General features: G+C 38.9%; 1 protein-coding gene across 3 annotated transcripts; it reads left to right on the plus strand.

The window, feature by feature from the left end:
* The first annotated feature begins 2,663 nt into the window (after nucleotides 1-2,663).
* Nucleotides 2,664-24,932, plus strand: LOC107689630 (small G protein signaling modulator 3-like). 3 transcript variants are annotated; one of them, XM_016487713.1, is made up of 22 exons: nucleotides 2,664-2,861; nucleotides 12,171-12,259; nucleotides 12,365-12,453; nucleotides 12,600-12,663; nucleotides 13,507-13,718; nucleotides 14,020-14,127; nucleotides 14,636-14,779; nucleotides 14,881-15,076; nucleotides 15,629-15,774; nucleotides 15,883-16,116; nucleotides 16,234-16,416; nucleotides 16,790-16,945; nucleotides 17,032-17,086; nucleotides 17,219-17,268; nucleotides 17,368-17,520; nucleotides 20,061-20,131; nucleotides 20,219-20,267; nucleotides 20,376-20,461; nucleotides 20,561-20,683; nucleotides 21,788-21,848; nucleotides 21,949-22,020; nucleotides 23,914-23,985. In XM_016487713.1, exons 2-21 carry the CDS (start codon nucleotides 12,253-12,255, stop codon nucleotides 22,018-22,020), a joined length of 2,259 nt encoding a protein of 752 aa, XP_016343199.1. In that variant the 5' UTR covers nucleotides 2,664-2,861; nucleotides 12,171-12,252; the 3' UTR covers nucleotides 23,914-23,985. The 3 variants fall into 3 exon arrangements, with proteins under 3 accessions (XP_016343199.1, XP_016343197.1, XP_016343198.1); XM_016487711.1 differs by lacking the exon at nucleotides 21,949-22,020 and having other exon boundaries at nucleotides 2,665-2,861; nucleotides 23,914-24,932; XM_016487712.1 differs by lacking the exon at nucleotides 21,949-22,020 and having other exon boundaries at nucleotides 2,665-2,861; nucleotides 12,368-12,453; nucleotides 23,914-24,932.
* The last annotated feature ends 1,069 nt before the right edge of the window (nucleotides 24,933-26,001 follow it).

The raw sequence follows: 26,001 nt of genomic DNA on the forward strand, positions 1-26,001 counted from the left end.
ATGCTGGTAACGAGGATGATGTGCAGGAGCTAGCTTCTATCATACACCAATTAATATCCGGGGAGTTACACCATGCATATATTTTCTGAATATTAGCTGCCCAATAGTAGAAAAGGAAATTTGGAAGAGCGAGACCCCCTTCTTGTTTGGTTCTTTGAAGAGTTGACTTGTGTACACGTGGAGGCTTACCAGCCCAAATATACGAGGATATAGTGGCGTCAAATGATTTAAAAAAAGATTTGAGGAGAAAAATGGGAACAGTCTGAAATAGAAAAAGTATTTGTGGAAGGATATTCATTTTAATTGATTCAATCCTACCTACTAATGATAGTGGAAGACTGCTCCAACGCTGAAGATCTACTTTAATGCGATCCATTAATTTTATAAAATTTTATTTTTTTAATGACTTCAATGAGTTTGAAATATAAAAACCCTAAGTAACGGAAGCCTGTAAAAGACATGCGAAAAGGGAGCATAGCTGGAGAAATCTGTTTTGCCAATTCATCTATGGGAAAACACTCACTTTTAGCAAAGTTCAGCTTATATCCTGAAATAGAGCCACACTCATTCAACAGATGCATTATGTTATCTATGCAGTTAAGAGGGTCTAAAACATATAGCAGAAGATCATCTGCATATAATGAGACACGATGTTCTCTTCCTCCTCTGTGAATACCTGAAAATACTGAAGATGATTTTAACGCTATAGAGAGAGGCTCTATAGCCAAAGCAAAAAGGAGAGGAGAAAGGGGGCAACCCTGACGGGTGCTACGAGAAAGAGAGAAATAAGGGGACGTTTCAGAGTTTGTTTTCACACAAGCTGAGGGAGTGGAATACAGTAAACGAATCCATGAGATTAGTTTAGATCCAAAACCAAATTTTTGTAAGATGTGCAGGAGCTAGCTTCTATCGTACACCAATTAATATCCGAGGAGTTACACCGTTCATATATTTTCTGAATATTAGCTGCCCAATAGTAGAAAAGGAAACCTGGAAGAGCGAGACCCCCTTCTTGTTTGGTTCTTTGAAGAGTTGACTTGTGTACACGTGGAGGCTTACCAGCCCAAATATACGAGGATATAGTGGCATCAAATGATTTAAAAAAAGATTTGGGGAGAAAAATGGGAACAGTCTGAAATAGAAAAAGTATTCGTGGAAGGATATTCATTTTAATTGGTTCAGTCCTACCTACTAATGATAGTGTAAGACTGCTCCACTGCTGAAGATCTATTTTAATGCGATCCATTAATTTTATAAAATGTTCTTTGTGCAATGACTTCAATGAGTTTGAAATATAAACCCCTAAGTAACAGAAGCCTGTAAAAGACATGCGAAAAGGGAGCATAGCTGGAGAAATCTGTTTTGCCAATTCATTTATGGGAAAACATTCACTTTTAGCAAAGTTCAGCTTATATTATTAAATAGAGCCAAACTCATTCAACAGATGCATTATGTTATCTATGCAGTTATGAGGGTCTAAAACATATCAGGAGATCATCTGCATATAATGAGACACGATGTTCTCTTTCTCCTCTGTGAATACCTGAAAATACTGAAGATGATTTTAATGCTATAGAGAGGCGCTCTATAGCCAAAGCAAACAGGAGAGGAGAAAGGGGGCAACCCTGATGGATGCCACAAGGAAGAGAGAAATAAGGGGACGTTTCAGAGTTTGTTTTCACACAAGCTGAGGGAGTGGAATACAGTAAACGAATCCATGAGATTAGTTTAGATCCAAAACCACATTTTTGTAAAACCACAAATAATCATTCAGAAGTCTACGTACATGACAACTGACGACCCAGTATAAAGCCAGTTTGATCATCTGATATAATGGATGGAAGATGAGCCTCTAACCGTTTGGCCAGTACTTTAGCTAGTACTTTAACATCAATATTAATTAGGCTAACAGGTCTGTAGCTGCCACAAATTTTAGCGTCTTTGTCTTTCCTTAATATTAAGGAAATCAAAGCTTGGTTTAAAGATGACGATAAGAAGCCTTGATCTATGGAATGATTGTATCTTTATGGCGTTTTTTAAAGAGGAGTACATAAAATGTGCGAACATTACGCAAAAATAAGCAACTCTGTAACAAAACTAAATGTCTACGAATTTTTCATGTTTGTCAGCCTCCTGTAAGCAGATGGAAACGCTAGAATACTTGCATAAGCAGCAAGGAATAAGCTTTAAACCTTTTAAATCTACAAGCATAGGAGATGGAGAGGCCTTAAATGAATGAACTGATTATAATCAACGCTGTAAAGCTACGTCATTAAGTTTGGTCAAGACGGCGGATGGATATGATATTGTTTTGGCAGTCCGCTCTAGTTCCTGCTCTGCTTCATGATTTTTCAGCGTTGAGAAACGCGCCACTGTTACAGAGTTTATTTATTGAATTTTACTATAATGGGCTACACAGCGCGGCTAATGGGAGCAGTTCGTTGCAAAAAAGATTCTCCTTCAATTAATAACACGTTATGGCTTCACTTGAAAACTCAAGCGCAGTTAGGTGAAAATACGGGAGTATGCAGAGATTGTCAAAATACGGGTGACTTGCCTGCTATATATATATTAGTTACTGCTACATAAAGTATTTTGCTTCCAAGAGTCAAAATCTGTTAACAGGATGAGAACTATTTCTTCAGGAAATCTCTTTAGGCGGAAGAATACACTCCTTCAGTGAGAATGCGAAACACGAACAGGTGTATGACGCAAAACAGTAGGTCAATGCAACCGTCCACCATCATCACAAAACGCCAGTTACAAGTACACATCCCATACTTACACTGTATCTGTAAGACATATGTGTAATTGTACCACGAAGTACAGCTGTTCAGAAAGGAGATTCAACATGACGTAAGGTAAGAAGATACAACATTTGTTGGCTCGCTAGCTCGGTGGCTAAACGTAGCGGCAAGTGCTTTGATCACTGATGCTCGGATGGCTTTAGCCAGTAACTGTTAGTATCTCGGAACGCTTTTAGATATATTTAGCGTACTGTGTTTATGTCAGATGTATTTTACTCAGTAACGATATTGAATATGAAAGTGGCACACATTTGAATGTCCTCTCAGCGTTAGTTGTCACGTATTATTGAGAACAATATGTTCGTATTTAGAGAGCCTTAATTTGCCCTTTATGTGTAATAATACTGTTTCCGCACGAAATAAGGAACTGATATGAACATTTCCTCTTCTTCTGAGGTGTTCAGAAGTTTGCTTGACTGACAGCAGCAGTATTTACTTGAAGCGCACTGTTGTTACGTCTAGATGCTTGTCTTATTATGCCGCGGTGATGATGAATGACCTGTGTTTTATTAGGTTCGGTAACTGTTTGGTACCGCTTCGTTATTTTGATTCATTGTGAACTGCGCTAGTTCGCAAATTCATTTCAGCTGCCATATGGTAATGGACTCGCCCTGCCATTGATTATTTGTTTATTTAAAGGTCTTAATCGACTGTAAATGAAGAATGCTGTCATGTTCATTTTTTCTGTAAGACACAAAATATGATGTTAGGCAGAATATTATGGACTGACGGCAGCAGTCACCATTCACTTTCATTGCATTTTTTTTTCCATACAATGGAAGTGAATGGTGACCAAGGTTGTCGTTCTGCTTAGCATCTATTTTTGTGTTCCACGGAAGAAAGTAAGTCATACAGGTGAGAGAATGATGACTTGGCTTTCACCTTTGGCGAACTGTCCTTTCATTAAATGATTTTTAGATTACATTTTTAGCTTGTACACTTTAATTATTAGAATAAAAATTCTTCATCATGACTATTTAAATCTTATTTAATACAATGAGCTGTAAACATTTGTTGACTCAAACAGCATTGAATGAGTTAAACAGTTGGGTTCCAGAGATAAAAAATCCCATTCTTTTTTTTTTTCCATAGGGGAACTGATTCTGCAACACAGCTGAGTTATGGACGTTCAAAGGGAAATTGATTTTAACGATAACTGATAAACCTTTAAAGACAGACCTATTGTGAGCTCTGAGATTAATTGATTTTATATGCTATTGATGAACCCATCTCTTTACATTAATTCAACTTATTTTTAAAATAATCGTGTTTAATAGTGGAATTCATGGTGAAAAACTACATTACCCATGATTCTGTACAGAAAATGCCACCAATCAGAGTGGTGCAGTGAGCAAAATATGCCAAAAGTGATCTTTAGGCCTGCCCACTCCCATGAAGCACCGCAAAAAACGTAATTGAGTTAGAGGTCTGCAAGCCCAATGGGGCCCGACACGCTGAGTCCATTCAGGCCGGGCTTGGGCCATTTTTTTTTTAACAGATCGGGCTCGGGTCTTACTCGGGCTCATTTAGCTTCTCTACTTTTATTGTGCCCATATACGCGCAGAGCACACATAGGCTACTGTATGAAATATTGTTATATTGATTATATTATAAATATTATACATCACCTATGCAATACGCAACGCATATAAGCAAACAGTTGACCATGCAGAGCGGGTGTGCCTCACACGTCCTGAAAAGTGAAGGGATCTTTGATCGCCCCCTGGTGGCTGGCTGCAGTACAGGTCATAAACCCTGCCCCCTCCATGTAAACGAATGGGACTTGAGTCCAAATAAAAAAATTAATTACACTTCCAATACAATTTTCCGATTTTGGTCATTTAAGGTAGTTGTTATCACGCTGATATATGTTCAATTGTTAGTTTTTGTGATAAGTTTGATTTTAGCTAGTAGTTTGATGCTATAAAAACGGGGCGTGTCGTTATGGTTGTTTGGGTCTGCGGGAGTTTGGGCGGGAGTTTGATACCATGGCTCCACCTCACGACACTACTGCGCAGACTTGGGCTCCAAACGAATCTTTACTGAGCAAACTCGGGCTCCAAATTATGTCATTTACTCAAGATGGCAGCGGCCATACTGAGATGCGTTGGCTTCGCTTTTCTATAGTGGAAGGAATAGGAGACGCGTCGTCCATATTTTTTTTTACAGTCTATGATGCAGAGCATCAGGGAGGAGTAGGAGTGGGCCTGAGCGTCTCGGGCCAGGGCCGGGCTCGGGCCTATATTTGAGGCCCATGCAGGGCTCTAAATTGAGTCGGTCTTTCAAAAAAAAATTCAAATAAAAATTTCCAACACTAGGGATGCACCGAGATTAAAATTCTGGATGCACTTAGCTGAAAACCAAAAAGGAAAATGCTTTGTAATAATTATTTATTATTTTATTAAATAATATAAAGTAATTTTGTAAGACTTTAATTTAATTCAATAATTTTAATATTGATACTGAATTAAAAAAAACATAAGCCAATAAAATAACCACACTTTTATTCAAAGTAACAATAAAATTGGACAGAAAATATATTAATATTAAATATCAAAATATTATTTTTATTCAGTTCTATGCAACAGAATCAGATATAACGTTTTTTTTTTCTGTTTTCCAGTGAGCATGAGTAAAGCGTTCATATGGGCCGTGAGCAACTCAATGGAACGCACATTCAGGAGAATGAGGAGATACCCCCTGACAATGTAAAGCGCTTTGAGTGCCTAGAAAAGCGCTATATAAATAAAAAAAATGTAATGAATTAATTCATAGAGCAGAATATTGAGCGGAGCGTCACACCGTGCAGTGACGACGGCTAGAGGGAGAGTGAAATCTGTGTGCTGAACACTGCTGGGCGGTGCGGCATGGCATATATTTTCGTCTGTTTATTATTCGCATCGTGTTATAGCTCTAGATTACTCACGGAATGTTTTTCGTGTCACTTGCATGAATAAAATCATCCTGTAATACTTTCCTTCATTTTCTGATACAACCAGACGTGTCAAACCGGACATGTCAATAAGTTCTTCGAGTTGACATTTTTCAACTTGCACAGAATACGCAATTGAGGCTCCATCAGTGACAGAAATGGAGAAAAAAATCTTTTTAGTGTTTTTAAAATCTTTATTGGGAAAATGAATAAGATGATTTCAGAACCAGCACCGCTGAAGAAGTGGACAGGCACTGTTCTACTCTAAGGTTTGAAAGATTGAATGTGCTTCCAATGTAGTCAACACCTTTGCTAACAAAGATTCCTTCATCTGTTTAAAGTTTTGGATACGTCTTTACATCGGGCACTCCCTTGACATGTGTATAGTGTGGCTGTAAGGTTCGGCTCTGTTTATCTAGTGTGGTTCACACACACCCTCCTTAAGCACAGGGTAGGTCAGGAGATCCTGCAGAGAGCACCAGTTTATGACGCCCAGTGCCAGGACTCTGGATTGGCCTCTGAGTGCCTTATCAACCCTCTACATTGCGAGTAAATCACTCGCATATGCGACTAAATCTTACTCTGGGCGACTAAATAATGTCTAACATTAGCCATTGGCTAATAAATTCTTAGATTTGAGTAAACAAAAAAATGTACTATCGAATGGCGATTATATTGCCAAGGTGTGCGTAGAGGGTTGCTTATGTGTCCAGCTGTGACGGAAAACAAAAGTACCCTAAAATGAGCACTGCCAACCTCAACGAGAAAGCTCCCACTGTCTGTCATCAGCCCCACCTCAATCTTTCCTTCCTCCAGCTTCTAGTCACAACACGCAGTGAGTCATGTAGCATGCTGCCCCCATCCCTCCCTCTCTTCTCCCCATCCCGCTGTCGTCAAAGAGCTGCCACGTGCCTCCTCACCCAACTCATGGCATGAAGGTCTCACACACACCAATGTTATTTTAGTATTGTTGAGTTGCAACTAGCTTAGATTAAGTGATTTTTGTTTCAGTTTTTTTTATTTTTTTAGTATGCTGTATATTTTGTTTTTATTTCAGTTAGCCTTTAAGTTTGTTTATCTAAAAGTGCTCTTTTCCTTTAAACCTTGCCAACAAGCCATATGTGTTGACTGTGAAACACAGTAGACTAATTATATGCATTTATGGTGTAATTACTACATGTTCGTTTTCATATTTACAGCAAACAATGCTAATTCAGCACGTGCAGCGGAAACGATCTCTGCACTGCTGCAGACCGCTCCTGGAATGCACTGCCGGATCGCAACCGTGTGCCATGTGAAGGCTTTAAAATCCGTTAACATTAGCGTGGAAAAAATACGTACTGCAAACGGAGAATGTGTGAACCTGGCGTTATGTGTGTGCACTGTGAGTGTGCATGAGCGCTCAGTCTCCAGGAGAGCGTGTGAGCGTGAATGGTTTAAACACTGGCAAGAATGAAAAAGAAATGCAATTCATAAACTTTAGTGACGATGCAACATTGCCTCGATTGTGCAAGTGATAATTCCTGTGTCAACTGTGCAGCTAGCTTATAGTGCAGACGCGATGTGATTTTAAGCCATTTGTGCATTTTAAGAGGGAAAGAGAGAGCGCGCGCGGTCATTCACTCGCGCTGTTTGTGAAATTACGTCTCACAGAAAGTTTTCAAATTACTTTGAGTTATTTAATGAAGAAATATGAATTGTACCTCACCTTCAGCATTATAATTATTTCACCCGCGCCGGACCGAGACTGTGCCGCTGCATGTCGTGCCAAACCTCTCACGGCAGACGCGTCATCAGCTTGAGATCGGCCTTTTTAGAGACCACCGATCAAAACCGCCGATCAAACATCCCAAAGCAATTATCGGCCGATAGTGATCGGTAGCCGATCAATCGGAGCACCCCTACTTTAAACCTGCAACTTCGCTGGATAACAAATGCATTAAAGTGACCAGCTGGATATAAACTAATGCAAATAGATGTTTAACAATCGTGACTAAGCATTTGCGTCAGACTTGCGTGTGTTTTGTCACATTGTTTTAACGGCTTGTGGTGCTGCTAATGTTCGCGTCCTCTCAGCCTTGAGAGCAAATATACTGCTGTTTTTTCTCCACTAAGGCAGATATTTTATATCACACCACTTATACAGATATAAATATTTTTTATTTGATAAAATTATACATGTTTTTCATTGAATGTCGTTTTCTTTGCAAAATTGTTACAATTTGCAGCAATCTGGAAAATGTGCGGATTAAAATGCCATGAAATGCCTTATATCAGCAGACGATGTACGTCTGTGTTTGTGGTTGGAGACTCCTTCACTGGCTACAGGCTCTAATCTTCATTTGCGCGAGTGTGAAATGCGGTGCTGAAGTGAAGTAGTGGGGCAATTTGATAATAATAGCCGAATTATAATAGGCCACCTAATAATAATAATAATTTAATACATATATAGGAAAATGAGCTTAATATCGTCTTGACTATCAACAAAGACGTGCTATCGTCGATATCTCTGACTATCGCCAGTACGCGATACTATCGTCTATCGGCACAACCCTAGTGCGGATATAATATAACGTCATAAATTCATAAACAAATTTTTTGTTGGAAAACGATGGCTTACAATGCAAAACTTTACTGATGATTTCACATTCCTACTGATGATTTCAAGATTGTCACAAGTCATTTTTTGTCATGTTTTGACAAATCCTAATGTACGTTAGCCAGTTAGATAACATAATCTTGTTGACAGAATTTGCAACTGTAATGTTACAAACAGTTCTCAACCAGGGGAATAGCAAATTTCAAGATGACGTAAAATTATTTAAAATAAGCTAAAACAACAAAAAATCAAGATATTTCTTATTTTAATTCACCCTCTCGGCAACTGAAGAACCAGGATTCCCCACAGTTTTGGAAAACTAGGATGTATTAAATTGTATCATATCATGATATGTAAAATTCTCTCAATTTGAAAGTGTGGTTTATAGACCTTGAAAGTCAAGTAATTTAATACAATTATATAACTCCATGGCCATTTGTATAAAGCATACATTTTTCTAGTTATTCCAAGCTCTAAAATGTTTTATTGGGTGGAAATTGTGAGTAAAAATACTTAGTAATAGTAAAAAACCTTATCCTTAATATCCTTATTTACATCATGAACAAACTGGAATTGTCATGGGGCTTTTGAATATTGTTGTAGGCAGTAGGGCGACTTGTCAAAAAGGTTGAGAATCACAGCAAACCAAGTGTTTAGGTTTGCAGGGAATGGATGTACAAGATCAGTGTATGTTGCATTTTTGATAGCAGGTCTTTCTTATTGTTGAGCTCTGTTCAAGGCTAGATTTTGCACCATTCATCCAGGCCCACATAAATCAATACATAACCACAGGATGTTGGTGTCCAGCTCTTTTTCCTTTAGTGTGACTATAAGGCTCAGTTACTACAAGCTCAGTCCTTTAGGCCAAGTAATAATACCAGGCAGTGAAATCAGTGAAATGGAGCTTCCAGGAGGCCCTGTACTTGCATTATGCATATCCAGATAACATCTAAGTTTTTCCATTGCTCTCTTACGTGATGTTGAACACACACACACACACACACACACATAGGCAGAGCAGGAAGATAGCACTCCGTTCCCAAAGAGACGTTGGCATTCAAGGAAGTGATTTATTTGAAACAAATTAGGAAATTGAATGGTGCCTTAGCATACCCTCTAAAAAGCCTCTGGCTGGTTCAGCAGCCATAAACTGTCGGGTTTCTTAAAACACTGGAGCAGAGACTGGTGGTCGACCAGTATTGTTTTTTTGATGGCCGATGCCAATGCCGATATCTTAGAGAGCAGGGTGGCCGATATAAAGCCGATATGTAAGGTATATACAGTGGGTACGGAAAGTATTCAGACCCCCTTCAATTTTTCACTCTTTGTTATAGTGCGGGGGTCTGAATACTTTCCGTACCCACTGTATACTTTACAATTATTTGAATTATAATTACTTACATTAGATGGCAACTCCTTGATTCTGTAATCGTATTACAGTATTTTCACAAATAGTTTGAAACGTGAATAAAAAGGAAGTAACACTGTAACCAAGCTGATGCTCCATAATCTGGTAAGTTTGTGCGCACTGGGAATCATATTTTTTCTAATAAAGAGAAGGTAATACTAGTTTTACATACAGCACACAGTGAATATGACGGTGGGCAACTGAATATAGTGCAGCATAATTTGAAATCAAGGGTTTAAAGTTTGTCGATCGTGCGTCTCCAGTGACAGCTAAACTCTCCTGTACACATTCAACTCACATGGACTGACCGTCACAAACAGAACACGTTCATGCTGGCTACAAATGTGCACTTCAGAATATCTGACAGCTGGATTCGACTAAGTCTGCAACGTTTGTGAAATTAAATGTTTATTAGATATACAAAGATTTGTTTAAATGATATAAATGCGTATTTGCTGAATGCTGACGTTAAATGAGAACATATTATAGTGTTTGACTTTCTGTTACTAATAATATAAAAGCAAGTGCTGTAATAGGCCTACTTTTTCATATACAGTTTAGTTTCTTTGTTTAACAATTCTCTCTAGCAACTTATTAGACAAAACTGTTAACCATAGACTAACAAATGAAGACGCAGAATGGGAACGCTTTGTGCTCAGGCGCTGCTGTTCTCAGAGAGCAGTTATGGAGTTCAGATATTGTTTCAATGAAATTGCAAGCCTTATACATAAATGTAAAGTAAAAATCAAAGTTAAGAATGAGCAGGGAGAAGAAACTGAGAGGGAGTGCGGGGAGACTGTTAAAGTTAGTAAAGATTCATATTGGAATCTGAAGCGGCACATTGCCAGAAAGCACGAGGATGTGCTACGCAAACATGGTGCAGCAAAAGGTGAGCTAGTTACATACCATAATAAATGAATAAACAGGTAGGCTAAGGTTATATTCGGTTGTACGGAGACTCGATCATGACATGCAGACAAAATCACGGCCATGAATTTAGAATAGGCTAGTTCTTTTTTATGCTAGGACTACATTATGGCCACGAATTAAGAATTAATTTTTTCGTTTACATTTACATTTAGTAATTTTGCAGATACGGGAAGTGTTTGTAATACCAAGTTTCTAGACATTGTTCAAATAAGTACAAGCTAGAAAGAGAAGGAATAAGTAAAGAGAGAGAATTTAAAAAAAAAAATTTATGATGGAAGTCAAGTAGCTTCGAAAGAGATGAGTTTTCAGCTGTCGCTTGAAAATTGTCAGAGAATCAGCATTCCGGATAGGGGTATCGTTCCACCAGCCAGGAATGGTGAACGAGAATGTTCTGGAAAGTGATTTTGAGCCTCTCTGTGATGGTACCACGAGGCGTCGCTCACTAGCGGATCTCAGACTTCTGGAGGGGATGTAGATTCGTAGTAGTGAGTGGAAGTAGGCGGGTGCTGAGCCTGTGGCTGTTCTATATGCAAGCATCAATGTCTTGAACTTGATTCGAGCCGCAACCGGTAGTCTAAATTATGGCCACGAATTAAGTATTCGTTCTCTTGTTTAGGCTTAGCTGCCACGAATTCATTAGTTCGTTTATTCGTTCGTTCCCTAGTTTTAGTAGGCCTAAATCATGGAACGAATGATTATATTTCGTAATTACTTATTAAAATCATTATTGCTTAAAATTAATAAATAATAATAAATTAATTTATATTTTTTTTAAACTGACCCGAACCAATAGGTAGACCTACAGAATGTAGGCTAGATATAGGCAACAGTAATTTATAATCTAATATAACGCACGCAAATTTGTTCTTTACAGAACGGAGCGGGATCTGAGCGGGACTTGGTTTACGGCGAGCGTGAGCGGAATATTAACGGAGCACTTGCTTGGGCGATTAGAGCGACTGAGTGGAGCGCACGTCCATAGAGTGGAAAACATAGCGCACATGCTCTGCTTCAACACATCGGCCAATCGACCCTAATGGGTTTGTCATGAGTTTAGTGGAGAAACAAAGGTCCCTTATGCTGAGATGTAAATACAGCTGATGTCAGTGTCATGAAGAGAGAAGTCGTGTAAGGGGCCCACTGGCATTATTAATTCATCCGAATATGCTGTGCTGCTGAAGATTTAGCTTGCGTCTACGAATTGGAGAACTGGAGCATGAAGGAGGACAGTATTAAGATGCCTACAGCTCAAGTTCAGCTTTAAAAAGCTTTCAGACACTTCACTTCCTCATAGCAGTTGTCTTTTTTTTTTTTCCACTAAAGTGATGTTGTTATATGATATTCCGCCTCGTTCACTCCTTTAAACGCCTATTTTTGAGGTGATTATTTTCAGAGGCTGTGAATTGCATTGATCACTTGAGTAATTACGCTCTCTATTTGGATTTATATTGTCTTAGGGGAATGTTTTTGGTTTGGTTTGGTCTCCTTATCTAGGGCCTGTGAACCTTCACCTGACCTGCTATAGTCGGACTCCTCTCTTTAGACGGTAAAGAAGCACTCTTCAAACTCCAGGACCATGTCAAGTAAGCTTACTGAATGAATACACAAAAATAAAAATGGAAGCGTAGTTGTATTTGTGTATTGCCAAACACAGTTAATCCCCTCATAAGGTCTTCTGATCTCTTTAGCAGGTAATTACACTCCAGCCCCAGGGGGCCCTTTTTCGGCCCTCACACCCAGCATGTGGCCCCAGGACATCCTGGCCAAGTACTGTCAGGTAGTTTACTCGTATATATTTTTTCTTTTTTTTCTTAGAGGTCTTGTTTTATAATGCTCTAAGTGCCCGATAAATGTTATTATGCTATTGTAACATCTTCATGGGAAGTGGTTCATCTCTCAGAGACGTTGTTTTGACTGTTGCAGAAAGACCCCAGTATGGGAGCAGAACTGCAGTATGATGAATTTGGGTTCCGGATCGATAGTGAAGGTTAGTGTGGGAACATCAACACTCATTAAAAGTTGAACAGGTCCCAACCCTAACATGTATCTAGGACACCCACAGAGGAAAACAACAACAACTAAATCTGTCTTTAAACTGCAATGAATTTATGCACTAGGCTGAACTTTGCATAATCTATTATTCTGCACCATCTCAGGCAGTTTTTAATATACAAACACTGTTTGTTTTTTTAAGAAATTAATACTCCGCAAAGATGCATGAAATTGATCCAAAGCGACAGTGAAGACATTTATAATGTTACAAAAGATTGCTGTTTCAAATAAATGCTGTTCTTTTGAACTTTCTAATAATCAAAGAAGCCTGGAAAAAAATGTATCATGGTTTCCACAACTGATTTCAGCAGATAATAATAAGAAATGTTCCTTCAACACAAAATCAGCATATTAGAATTATTTCAATGTGACACTGAAGACTGGAGTAATGACTGCTCTATACAATATATATATAGAAAAGAGTTATTTTAAGTAGTAATGATATTTCACAATATTACAGTTTTTACTGTATTTTTGTTCAAATAAATGCAGCCTTGGTGAGAAAAATCTTACTGATCCCAAACTTTCAAATGGTAGAGTATTTAATATGTATTTAATATCACTAGTGTGTTTAATTATTGCCAATAATTTATTATGTCAAAGCTTTGTTGTAGAAATTTTTGTCACAGTTGACTTTTGGAAAAGCAAGTGATCAAGTTTAAAAAGAGGGATGTCCCCCTGGAAGGCTTAATGTCAAGCCCTGTTAAAAGCAGGACTCATCTAGTACTGTCTTTCCCCATATCTGACAAGAGTTAAGACAGGGTTTTTTCTGTTTCAGATGGGGTTGAGAAAAAAAAATGGCAGCGCGGTGAGGGAGCCCCTCAGAGAGAGGACCCTCAGCAAAGGCTTCGCTGGCAAGCCCATCTGGAGTTCACGCACAATCACACTGTAGGAGACCTGACGTGGGACAAGATCTCCCCCACACTGGCTCGCTCTGACCGCCTTCGGACCCTGGTGCTGGGGGGCATACCACACAGCATGAGACCACAGGTCAGCACTGAGAACCTGTTTATCAACCCTCTAAATGTTTGTGTTTTTACCTCACAACATATTTCAGGCTGTCCTTGTATTGTTACACACCATCAGGCAGCTAATGTTCCCATGGCAACCATGTTAATGCTTGAGGGATTCTTAGTGTCACTGAAATAGGACATGTCTTGGTAATATCTTGTTTATGCTGTATTACTATTTTCAGAGATTCCCATGAGAACAGCGGTGCGTTTCAATCTTTGCTGGATCTTGTGTGTTTATCTGTCTTGTTCCTCATTGTCTCTTTCATGTATTCCCTTAGTTGTGGATGCGTTTGTCAGGGGCCCTGCAGAAAAAGAGAACATCAGAAATTTCCTACAAGGAAATCGTCAAAAACAGCTCTAATGATGACACCACAGCAGCCAAACAGGTACATGTCATCTCTGCCACGGATCTGATGTAGTAAGAGATTTATTTGAAATGAAGACTATTGAGTTTTCTGAGAATCCTAAAAAGATGTATCATGGTTTTCACAAAAATAGTAGGCAGCACAACTGCTTTTAACATTGTTAGCAATAAGAAATGTTTCTTGAACACCAAATCTTAACTTAATTTATAATGTAATAAATTATAATGGCTATTACAGTATCTTTAAATAAATAAACACATAAAAAGGGATCTCAAGATATGCATTTAAACCGAACTATTTTAAATTTGACACATCTGCTTCAATAACATTTTTGAATTATCTTAATTTGGGGATTTTTGCAGGTAACATTGATATTAATTTTATTTGTGATTTGTTTGATTGCTTCATTAGAAGATGTTCTTTTCAATTGAAAGCTCAAATTAATTCACGCATACAGACTCACCCTCAGACTTTACATAGCCATCTTCCAGTATTGATTTTATTATGGTTGTCTCTGTCTGTGCTGCAGATAGAAAAGGATCTTTTGCGGACCATGCCCACTAATGCATGCTTCAGCACCATGTCGAGTTTGGGGGTGCCCAAACTCAGGCGGGTCCTGAGAGGGCTGGCGTGGCTGTATCCAGACATCGGCTACTGTCAGGGCACAGGCATGGTGGGAAGCAACCTTATCACAGACTCTTTGTCTCTCTGTTGTCCAACATTTGGGTCATCGGGTGTCAAACTCTGAGGTGTGTGTGTTTGTCTTTGATACAGGTGGTGTCCTGTCTGCTGCTGTTTCTGGAGGAGGAGGATGCTCTGTGGATGATGTGTGCTCTGATAGAGGACCTGCTGCCTCCCTCATACTTCTCCTCCACGCTGTTGGGAGTTCAGACTGACCAGCGTGTGCTCAGACAGCTCATAGTGCAGTATCTGCCTAGTCTAGACCAGCTGCTGCAGGAGCATGACATTGGTGAGATTCAACAGCCTCAAAAATATTTAATGCACGTTATTTTTTTTAATTGGTTTTGCTCCAAAGAGTTATTCTTCCAAAATATGTGCAGAAAATGTAAAAAAGCATTCGGTTACACTTTACTTGAAGGGGTGTGCATAAGACTGACATGACACCTTCATAATCATGACATGACACCTACATAATCATGACATGACACGTCATGAATATGAAGGTTTTCTATGCATGTTTATGACAACTGTCATTAAGTGTCATTCGCTCAGTTATGTAATTTTTAATGCAAAGATGACATTGTTTGAGATGTCTTTGTTATGGGCTATGGTTAGGGGTAGGGTTAGGTTAGGGTTAGGTCAAATAATGTCATATTTGCATTCAAAATGACATAACTGAGCGAATGACACTTAATGACAGTTGTCATAAACATGCATAAAACCTCCTTCATATTCGTGACATGTGTCATGTCATGATTATGAAGGTGTCATGTCAGTCTTATGCACACCCCTTCAAGTAAAGTGTTACCAAGCATTCTAATGTTAATGTTTTCCCTCTCAGAGCTTTCTTTAATCACACTGCACTGGTTCCTCACTGCCTTTGCCAGTGTGGTGGACATCCGCATCCTGCTGCGAATCTGGGACCTGCTCTTCTACGAGAGTTCAGTGGTGCTCTTCCAGGTTACGCTGGGCATGCTGAAGATCAAGGTTGTTTAACTTTGTAATAAAAAAATCAAGCTTTCATATGTTAAACAAGTGTTGAGTGTTTGATTTGACACACAGTCAATAACAATGGTTTCTTCTTGTGTTGTAAAGGAGGAAGAACTGGTATCATCTGAGAACTCAGCATCCATCTTCAACACACTCTCAGATCTGCCCAGTCAACTAGAGGACGGAGCGGCAGTGCTGGGCGAGGCTGTGCGTCTGGCAGGATCTCTGTCTCAGGAAAACCTGGATGCACACAGACACAAGCATCTTGCCTACATCCTGGCAGAGCAGGCCCAGCTCAACTCCGGCAACTCCCATTCCCTCCACACCAACCTCAACAAGGTTGAGAACATGAACAGCATCTTGGATCATCATCTGTGATGCCCACATTTTGACACATTATTTGCAATATACAAAATGTGAAATCAGGCTCACTCATACTTTTGTGTCATTGTGCAGGTGGTCCGCAGACAAAGCCTGCGTAGGAAATCCACTCTGAGCTCGCTTCTCTGGGGGGAGGACGAGGTGGAGGCGCTAAAGGCCAAAAACATTAAACAGACGGAGCTGGTGGCAGAGCTGAGAGAAGCCATCAGTCGGACCGCAGAGCACTTTCACTGCCTGGACCCCCGCAACTGCAGCACTGTAAGAGCCACTCGATAACATGAATCACATTTTAGAATCTGTCAGGAGTAATTCGATTAGAAACCGAACATTTGCACTGAAACGGCAACACTGACTTATGTACCTGATGACTCACTGAGTTGTTTTGTTGAATTGACAAGTCAAGTCAAGTCACCTTTATTTATATAAGGCTTTATACAATACAGATTGTGTCAAACAGGAAAATAGTTTGTCAATAATGCAAGAGGACAATAACAAACAGAGATGTGTTTTTTTTTTATAATAATAATAATATTTAGTATTAGCAATATTTTTGTTATTATAGCCCATACAATTTTTAGATTTTTGTTAACATTGGTTTGCACATTTCTCGTCTCTCTCTCTCTCTTTCTAGGATTTGACGCCAGACTATTCTATGGAGAGCCATCAAAGGGATCACGAGAACTTCCTGGTTGTGTCTCGGAATCGTCGGAGACGAGCTAAAGCCTTGCTGGATTTTGAACGGCATGACGATGATGAACTGGGTTTTCGAAAGAATGACATCATCACAGTGAGCCTCTGCAGTTTCTGTCATCTAAACATGTTAACTGGTGCCTTGGCTTTGTTCCTTAACTGTATTTCTGTGTTTATTCTAAGATCATCTCACAAAAAGATGAGCACTGCTGGGTTGGAGATCTGAACGGCCTGAGAGGTGAGCTGAGATGTGCTTACAATACACATTGAGCTTGTCTTTGATTTTCAGAAATGGTTCCAACTACATTTATAATCTACATACAACTCATTACACCAATCAGTATTTCTCACAAACCTTTTGTACCGTTAGGCTGGTTTCCTGCTAAATTTGTGGAAGTCTTGGATGAACGAAGTAAAGAGGTAAAAGCTTTGCTTTTTGGAGTTGCATTGTGTCTTAATTCCTGTTAATAGGGGATAAACGTCTTAACTGTCTCATGCACACGTGTTCTTGTCATTCAGTACTCTCTGGCTGGAGATGACACCGTAACTGAGGCAGTGAATGACTTGGTCAGAGGCACACTGTGTCCTGCTCTCAAGGCCATCTTTCAGCACGGCCTGAAGAAGCCCTCCATACTGGGAGGACCCTGTCACCCGTGGCTCTTCATCGAGGAGGTAGGAGCAGGTTGTGTTTTCTAGATAAAGTAATATACATATAGATACATATACAGTGGAGAGCAAAATTAGAGAACAATCTATAAATACTAGGGTTGTGCCGATAGACAGTCAGAGATATCGACGATAGCAAATATCTTTGTCGATAGTCAAGACAATATTAGGCTCATTCTCCTATAAATGTATTAAATTATTATCATTATTAGGCGGCCTATTATAATTCGGCTATTATTATCAAATTGCCCCGCTACTTCACTTCAGCACCGCATTTCACACTCGCGCAAATGAGGATTAGAGCCTGTAGCCGGTGAAGGAGTCTCCAACCACAAACACAGATGTACATCGTCTGCTGATATAAGGTATTTCATTGCATTTTAACAAGTAATCTGAACGGCCTATATATGTGCAATATTTTAACAGAGCCCTCACTAACTGAGTTTAACGCCACAGTTATGTTAGAATGCATCTCATCCTTATTTCTGTGGCGGTGCATTGGGCTCGTCATGGGGCGCTCGGTCCTGAGCGCTGTATGACTGATGTATCAGTTCAATTTAACTTTACTCCAAATATATAAACTTACCTGTTTTAAATACTTTTATATTTAATGTGTTCGTTTATGTCCAATATTTAGTGTTAAACTGTTGGTCTTTAAAATAAATCTACTTTTGATTTTCACCATTGACTGCAGACCTTTTAGACTGATAACATCTGTGCTCTGATGCGGCAAACTTGTCATAGGACGTGCGGTCCTAATAGCGATGTATGACTGTTGTATCCGAATATATATGAAATAGCTGTTTTAAATATTTTTATATTTAACATGTTAGTTTATCAATAGCCTATGTTTGAAAGTATATTATTTTGATTATTGGTGCTGTCATAGGCTCTCTCTCACGTGCCCGCGTGGTTTAAAACACCTCTGATATGTACAGAGGGTCTCTCTCTTGCCCCCACCCACCCACGCACTCACGATAATATCGTGTATCGGCGATCTCACAGGCTGGCGATATGACGACTTGAAAAATGACCATATCGCCCAACACTAATAAATACTTAATAAATAACTAAGGCATTTAAAAAAATAAAACTTTATTTTGTTGAAAACACAGTGATCAAATTTACATAAGAGTAACCACTGTAGCACGAAAGATGATTACAACTAAAATTTTGGGGGGTTACAGCTGTCAGAAATTAGTAGGAAGTGTAGAGGCCCTTGCTTTGAATGATTTCAACACATCTGCGGCCGCAGGACATCACTAGTTTCTCTCACTGCTCTTGAGTGATCTTGGTCCACTCTTCTTCAAAGGAAAACTTGAAATCGCATCATATGGCCCCTTTAAGGAACTGCTTTACCTGTTTTGCATTGTGATGGGGACATTGTCTTGCATGAAAATTGCAGGCTGGTTAGAAGATGCTTGCAGGGAAGGTACCGCATGTTGCTGAAGAAAGTTCTGATAAATATTTGCATTCACACTGCCATGTAGCTGCATAAGAGGCCCAACTCCTGCTGCATAAAACATCCCCCAAACCACGACACTTCCTCCTTCACTTTTCACTGACTTCTTTATGCAATTGGGATTCAGTCATTCCCGTTTGATGCCGAACAAAATGTTTCCCATCAGACCCAAATAAATAATAAACTTGCTCTCATCACTAAAGTGAACTTTGGACCAGTTCTCCTCTCTCCACTTTCAACACATCTGCGGCCGCAGGACATCACTAGTTTCTCTCACTGCTCTTGAGTGATCTTGGTCCACTCTTCTTCATAGTTAAGTAACTGTAGTGGGTTTCTTAGCCATAACATTATAGCCAAGAATTTTCCAGAGATTTTCAGTCGGGTTTAGATCAGGACTCTGGGCCGGTCAATTTCTGCTGATGAGAGGCTTGATCACTGAAGAGTGCACTTTCAGTCTGTCTTCTCTTAAATGTGCCAAGACAGATCCTAACCTATTCAGCGCTGAACTGGCGAGCAATTCCAGCTGCAGTGTTGAACCGATTCCCCACTGAGAGTCTCCGCATTATCCTCTAGTGCATTTGTCTTACGTGGACGACCAGCCTTTTTGAGGGACTTGAATGAATTAGTGTCATTGTAAAGCTGCAATATTCTAGAAATCACAGATTTGGAATGACCAACTTCTCTTGCAGTGGCTGCAAGGGTCATTCCTTTGGCCTTCATCTGGACCGCCTCCTTTTGCTGGGTTTCAGTCACCTTAAGGAGTGCTGCCAGTTAAATAGGGTTTGTCATATAATTAAGGAAATTAGAACCATGTGCCAGATTAACACCAATAACTTGGAGGTATCTGTAAATTTTCTCTAATTTTTAAAATATCTCATTTAAGTTTTTTATACTGTGCTTCAGAATACAATTAACTTATGAAATTTGCTTTAAAAAACTGCCCTTCTACTCCTGTTAGGATAACTTAAAATAGGACTAAGCAGTGACCTTGACATTTAGGAAATTGTAGGTTGTTCTCTGATTTTGATCTCCACTGTATTTCAAGTGAGTGAAAGAGTTGTGGTTGTGTGTGTGTTGATCACAGGCAGCCAGCAGAGAAGTGGAGAGAGACTTCAACTCGGTCTACTCCAGACTGGTGCTCTGCAAGACCTACAGGTGAGACATGTAGTTACATAAGATCCAACCTTCTCTAAATCTTCATAATGGAGCTTTGCTGATGTGACAGCCGCTTCGTCTTTTTAGGTTAGATGAAGATGGGAAGGTGCTCACACCTGAAGAGCTTCTTTACAGGGTGAGTTTTACAAAAGAAAGAAACCTGAAAAATATTTTATCAGCGATTAGAGCGGTTGAGCACTGGTTTTACGTTTATACATTGAGCGCTCTCTGTCTGTCTTCTTAGGCAGTGCAGTCTGTCAACATGAGCCACGACGCTGCACATGTTCAGATGGACGTCAAGTTCCGCTCGCTCATCTGTGTGGGCTTAAAGTAAGTCATCCTGCTGTTATACCATCTTTTTATGTTTTCTCTTCCCACAATGCATGTGTGTGGCATATACTCTCTTTATATGCATGTGTGTTATGACAGTGAGCAGGTGCTGCACCTCTGGCTGGAGGTATTGTGTTCCAGTATGAGTGCCGTGGAGAAATGGTACCATCCCTGGTCTTTCCTACGTAGTCCTGGCTGGGTTCAGATAAAGTGTGAACTCAGGTAAGACTAAGCCTCTGGGCTAAAATTGAGCTCATAAATCATTCAGAAAGAAGTGGAAACTGAAACATAATTGTACAATTTAAATGAGAAATGTTCAAATTTGTTTTTGTTTAATTTTCAAGACTAGTCATGGAAATAAAATTGAAAAATTAATTATGTTGTTAATCTACATTTTTATTTTATTATTATTTTAAAAAATGTAAACGTTATATGTTCTGATAAGCCATAGTAATTCATTTTTTTAGCAAATTTAGTTCACAAATTGGTCGAAATTCCTTTAGTTTATTTATTACCAGTGCTCCATTTTAATCATCTGAATAGAAGATAAATTCAAGAATTAGGGGTTCAAGCGCATACTGCTGAAACCCTATTGTAATTGTTAGAATGGCCAAAGATCAGCAATCTCCACCTAAAACTGATCGGGCAGACCGAACCGTAAGTCATAGAGACTTGTATAGAGATTGAATTTTCCCCTTTGGACAGCTATAACAGGGTAATTTAGAAAAGGGGTGTGGCCAAATATACCCAAAAGCCTATAAATCCTAAACGAAAACTCAAAACTTCACGAAACTAGGTGAGCACATGTGACACATGATGCTAAAGAAGCATGCAAGTTTCATGGAGATCGGACCAAAGGTGGCGCTATAGCAGACATAAATGTTTATAAATATAGTATTTCTAGGGTAAATTACCTGGAATTGCCAAAAATGCTCTTTTTAATCATTGAATTAGCTGGTTTCAGGTTTGTTAAATAATACATAATGTCTTTTAAATGTCTTAAAGTGCTTGAACCCCAGTAATCGCTGCTTGCAGCTATATTTTTTAATGTTTTTGAAAGAAGTCTCTTACCAAGGCTGCATTTATTTGATAAAATACAATAAAATTATAAAATTGTGAAATATACAATATTACATATATTAGAATTTATCATAAGCCATCACGATAAATTTTTTAGCAAATTAAGTATCAAATGATATGTAATTTAAATTAATTGTAATATAAATTGTTTAAAGCCCATCTGTGTGCTAGAAATGACTGCCATAAATGTTATTTTGGTTGATTTTGAGTGCATTACTGACATGGGTTTGTATGTGCTGCTTTCAGAGTTCTCTCAAAGTTTGCCTTCAGTCTCTCCCAAGACTGTGAGCTGCCTACCAAAAAAGAGGTGAGAGATTGGCACTTCCTCCACTCACATTCACTCAACGTCTCACATGTCCTTCCACACACAGGCTAACATGCATCTGAGTGTTTGTCTGCCATTCCAGAAGTCTCCTGTTCTCAAATCAGAAGTGGTGGATGTCTTGGTCCAACATCACCTCTTTAGTTGGGACCTCTAGGTAATGCTGGCAACTAGTTACTAGCCTGCTGCTTGATAATTAGCTGCAGAAGCAGCAAGTGGTGGTAGTAGTAGTGTGTCCTGGTCTTCTGTTCACTGTTGTTTACATAGTGGCTTTACAGAATGTGAACTAAACCTCTAAAAACCAGTTCAGCAGCTTTTGTGTGGAATGCTAAAGCAAATACTGCTCTCTGTTTAGTTCAGACAGACGCTCGTATGCCAGTGTACTTGGAAAGATAAAGGCCTGTTCACACCAAGTCCTATGCAACTAAATGGCAAAAACTAATTTTGCAACAGAACTATTCACAATGAAACTTAATAGTGATTTTTTTTTAATTGTTTAATCACCAGTGCTCCATTTTAATCATCTGAATAATTATAATAATTTATAATATAATTATAATAATTATTTTTTTTTTTAAAGACGTCTCTTAGCAAGGTTGCATTTATTTGATCAAATACAGTAAAACAATACTATTGTGAAATATTAATACAATTTTTAAGAACTGTTTTCTATTTTAAAACATTTTAAAATATATTTATTCCTGTGACGCAAAGCTGAATTTTCAGCAACTTTACTCCAGTCTTAAGTGTCACATGATTCTTCAGAAATGATTATAATATGATCATTTGATGCACAGGAGACATTTATTATTATCATAATCAATGCTGAAAACAGTTGTAGTTGTGCTGCTTAATATTTTTTATGGAAACCGTGATACATTTTTTTTTTCATGATTCTTTGATGAATAGAAAGTTCAAAAGAACATTTATTTCCAAATGTCTTTACTGTTACTTTTGATCAATTTAATGTGTCCTTGCTGAATAAAATAGTATATTTTAATATGTTGATGCGAACTCATTGGAAGATGACGCTCTCAATTTTATTTATTTATTTATTTATTGGCATCTCAACATTTGAAAAGTCCTTTTAGGATAGAAATGTATAGTTTAATTTAAAATCTTGTCATGTATAAGTTCAGACTGTGTGAAAAGATTTTAGGGGTGAGTATTTTGGGTGTCTTGTTCTGACAGAGATAAGTTGCTGTCACCTTCAGTGTGGGAATTGCCAGGTATTGCAAGGAATGATGTTGTGATTATGAATTATGCATGCTCAGAAAAGTCCTCTTTTTAGTCTGGATTTAGACTTGATACTGATGGGAGGCTTTACTGTTGTCTGTAAGTAGCATTGGGAAGCATCACCTGGGGCCTCATAAATTTATCTAAAATCCACGGCAACGTTCATATTTATAAAAACGGTCTTTGACGTGGAAAAGTACTTACCGCCACGTCAGGGTCTGAGCAGGAGTACAAACTTTTCCTTGTGGCAAAGTCGGAGTAGTGCAACTATTTGAACATCTAAGCTGCAATAATAATAAAAGCGGTGTTGACACCAGTCAGCTGCACACAATTTCAAGATCATTTACGATTTGTAAATGTCACATCTGGAAGAGAGGCGTACGCACATGTTTTTGTGCGCACGTTCGTTTTCTCTGAATCGCACTTACGCACTTTTGAGAAATGATCTTAGAACAAATTTAGGATGGTTTTTACGCAACATTTTATAAATGAGGCCCCTGGTGTTAAGAATTCCTCCGTGACTCCACATTCACCTGAAACATGAGACCATTAGTTCTAATGTTAGCTTGTTGAGGAATCTCCACTCTGACCTTTAGCTCTGTCACCCGTGACCTTGTCTTGACTCGAGCTTCAAGCACTTGAGTGCCATGTTTAATTAGAGTAAGATAGTCATGAAAATCAGCAAGAATGCTGAGCACAGCCATTTGTTTTAATTAGTTCAGCCATTCGAGGCAACGGAGCATTGTTTAATCAGTGCAGTGCAGATGTGAAGACACATTACCGAATGGCTCACTTTACCCCACTCTTTTTCCAGGAGAAGGAGCAGAGGCCTCTGAAGGAGGGAGTTCAGGACATGTTAGTGAAACATCACCTCTTCAGCTGGGACATTGATGGCTAAACCATCACACGCTTCCTGTGAGCTGCACACATAGACCAAATCACTCTCCATCTGCAGAAAAACAGGGATCACATGTGAAATTCATGTTCATTTGTTGTACAGCTTCATGTCACATGGCTGAAATGGTGAGTGTTTGTGTGTCTTGGCACAATAGTTTCACTTTTTGTGACTTGTAAGAGTCTGTCTGTACAGAGGAGTCCTTTGCCAAGACTTCACACAGAATCAGACTATGCCTGCAAACACTTCTTCTCCTCCAAAGCTACATACATGTTGCACCATTTGGGGCACGATTACAGTGGTCATGAATGAATGTAGGATTTGCACCCTTTTGTCCAGTTACTCTTAAGTAGTCTTGACTGCCAGTGATCTGTGGATAAGATGTCGGTCCAGCTGTTATGCTCCTGAAGGATTGTTTTGAAAAGCTAATTCAGTGTCTGAATGGTCACGTTTGTGTATATCAGGTATGTACAATTAGAGATTAAACACTAGAAATTTCATAATCTAAGCAATGTCAAACGAGCTTCAGAGGAATTTCCAATTATGATGGTTTCCAATAGCTGAATTGGATCTCTTAATAAATGTCCTGTGGTTACCACCTCACATCCGTAACATCCAATTACATCACAGAGAACTGGATTTAGCTTTTTTTGAGATGTGAAATAGATGAAGGTCCAGTGCTGCATTACAGTTTACATGTAGTCATAATGGACCACTCTGAATTATAGACGTCTGTATGAGCCTGCAGTGGCACAATTAGATGTTACAGTAAATGAAAGAAAAAGGGTCCATTTTAGTTCTTGTAATTGGTAGACATGGTTGTTTTAAACCAAAAACTAGTCTGTAATGGTTGAGCATGACCAAACTCGCAGGGCTTTAGATCATATCCACAATCATTGATAATGTGTACGTAAAGAAAAAAAAAATTAAAAGTCTGTATCGGTAAGAATTTGTGTGCTTTTGTCTTTTTTGCGTGACAACTATAAAAGTCACAAGTGCCACTAGGCATCGTCTCGGACTCAACCAGAGGTCTTCAACATGGGATTGTTTGAACTCATTTTGTGAAAAAATTCATTTGTATTGAAGTCACAATGAAACAAATGAAACCGAGGTCCCTGCTCCATGTTTAATCCCACAAAGGGGCATTTGTTCTGATAACGGTTGAAGACCCCTGGACTAGATAGCCAAACTCTTGACCAGCAAAAAGAGAATCACGCACACTGCTGAAATGGTCAACATCAGTTTATTTGTATATTGGTTGTGGAAAATTCACAAAACGGTCTAGGTATCATATTGGGTTTAAATGCTAAAGCTCAGTAAACAGTAAAACCATCTGAAAGAATTTACAGCAAGTGTTGTAGAGGCCTGTCGATCACAGCTGGGGGAAAAAAAAAAAGTTTAGAACATCTTTTCTTAAGAACAACTGGCACTGGTTTGTAACGTTTCCCAATGAGGAACTATTAAGACACATTTTATAACCTTAAGATCTACATTCTGTTCTTCTTCCCTTACTCTCCGTTTTACTGATTGGTCTGAAGTAACTTATTTGATAATTTGAGAAAGTTTCCAGAACCTGAGCCAAGTCTGTCAGGCCTGATAATGCTCGTGATTTGCTAAGCTTGACCATGGATTTGGGGAAGTGTAAATAGACTGTAATACGAGGTAATTAGCAATGTGTGTGATTAGATTTTAAAGCGTGTTTAATTGCCAACTCACATTTCACACTAAACTAGCTGCCAGCAAACTCTGCAGTCACAATGTCTTCAGCCCCCACTGAATTCAGGTCATAACACCTACCGAAAGCATCGGGAATCCATCCAGTTCTTATCGTCATGGTCCACAATAACAATGCTAATTCAAATTAAATGCAATTGTGTGACAAGTCTTGTTAATAGTCCCGTAAAAACAGTTAGCTACATAATGAAGAGGTCAGCCAGAGCTTTACATAATTTCCAATGGGATTATCCTAAAAATGTGATAAGAATGACATAGAGCAAGTACATGATG

The sequence above is a fragment of the Sinocyclocheilus anshuiensis genome, unplaced genomic scaffold (genome assembly GCF_001515605.1).
Source record: "Sinocyclocheilus anshuiensis isolate Anshui unplaced genomic scaffold, SAMN03320099.WGS_v1.1 scaffold813, whole genome shotgun sequence".
Classification (NCBI taxonomy): Eukaryota; Metazoa; Chordata; class Actinopteri; order Cypriniformes; family Cyprinidae; genus Sinocyclocheilus; species Sinocyclocheilus anshuiensis.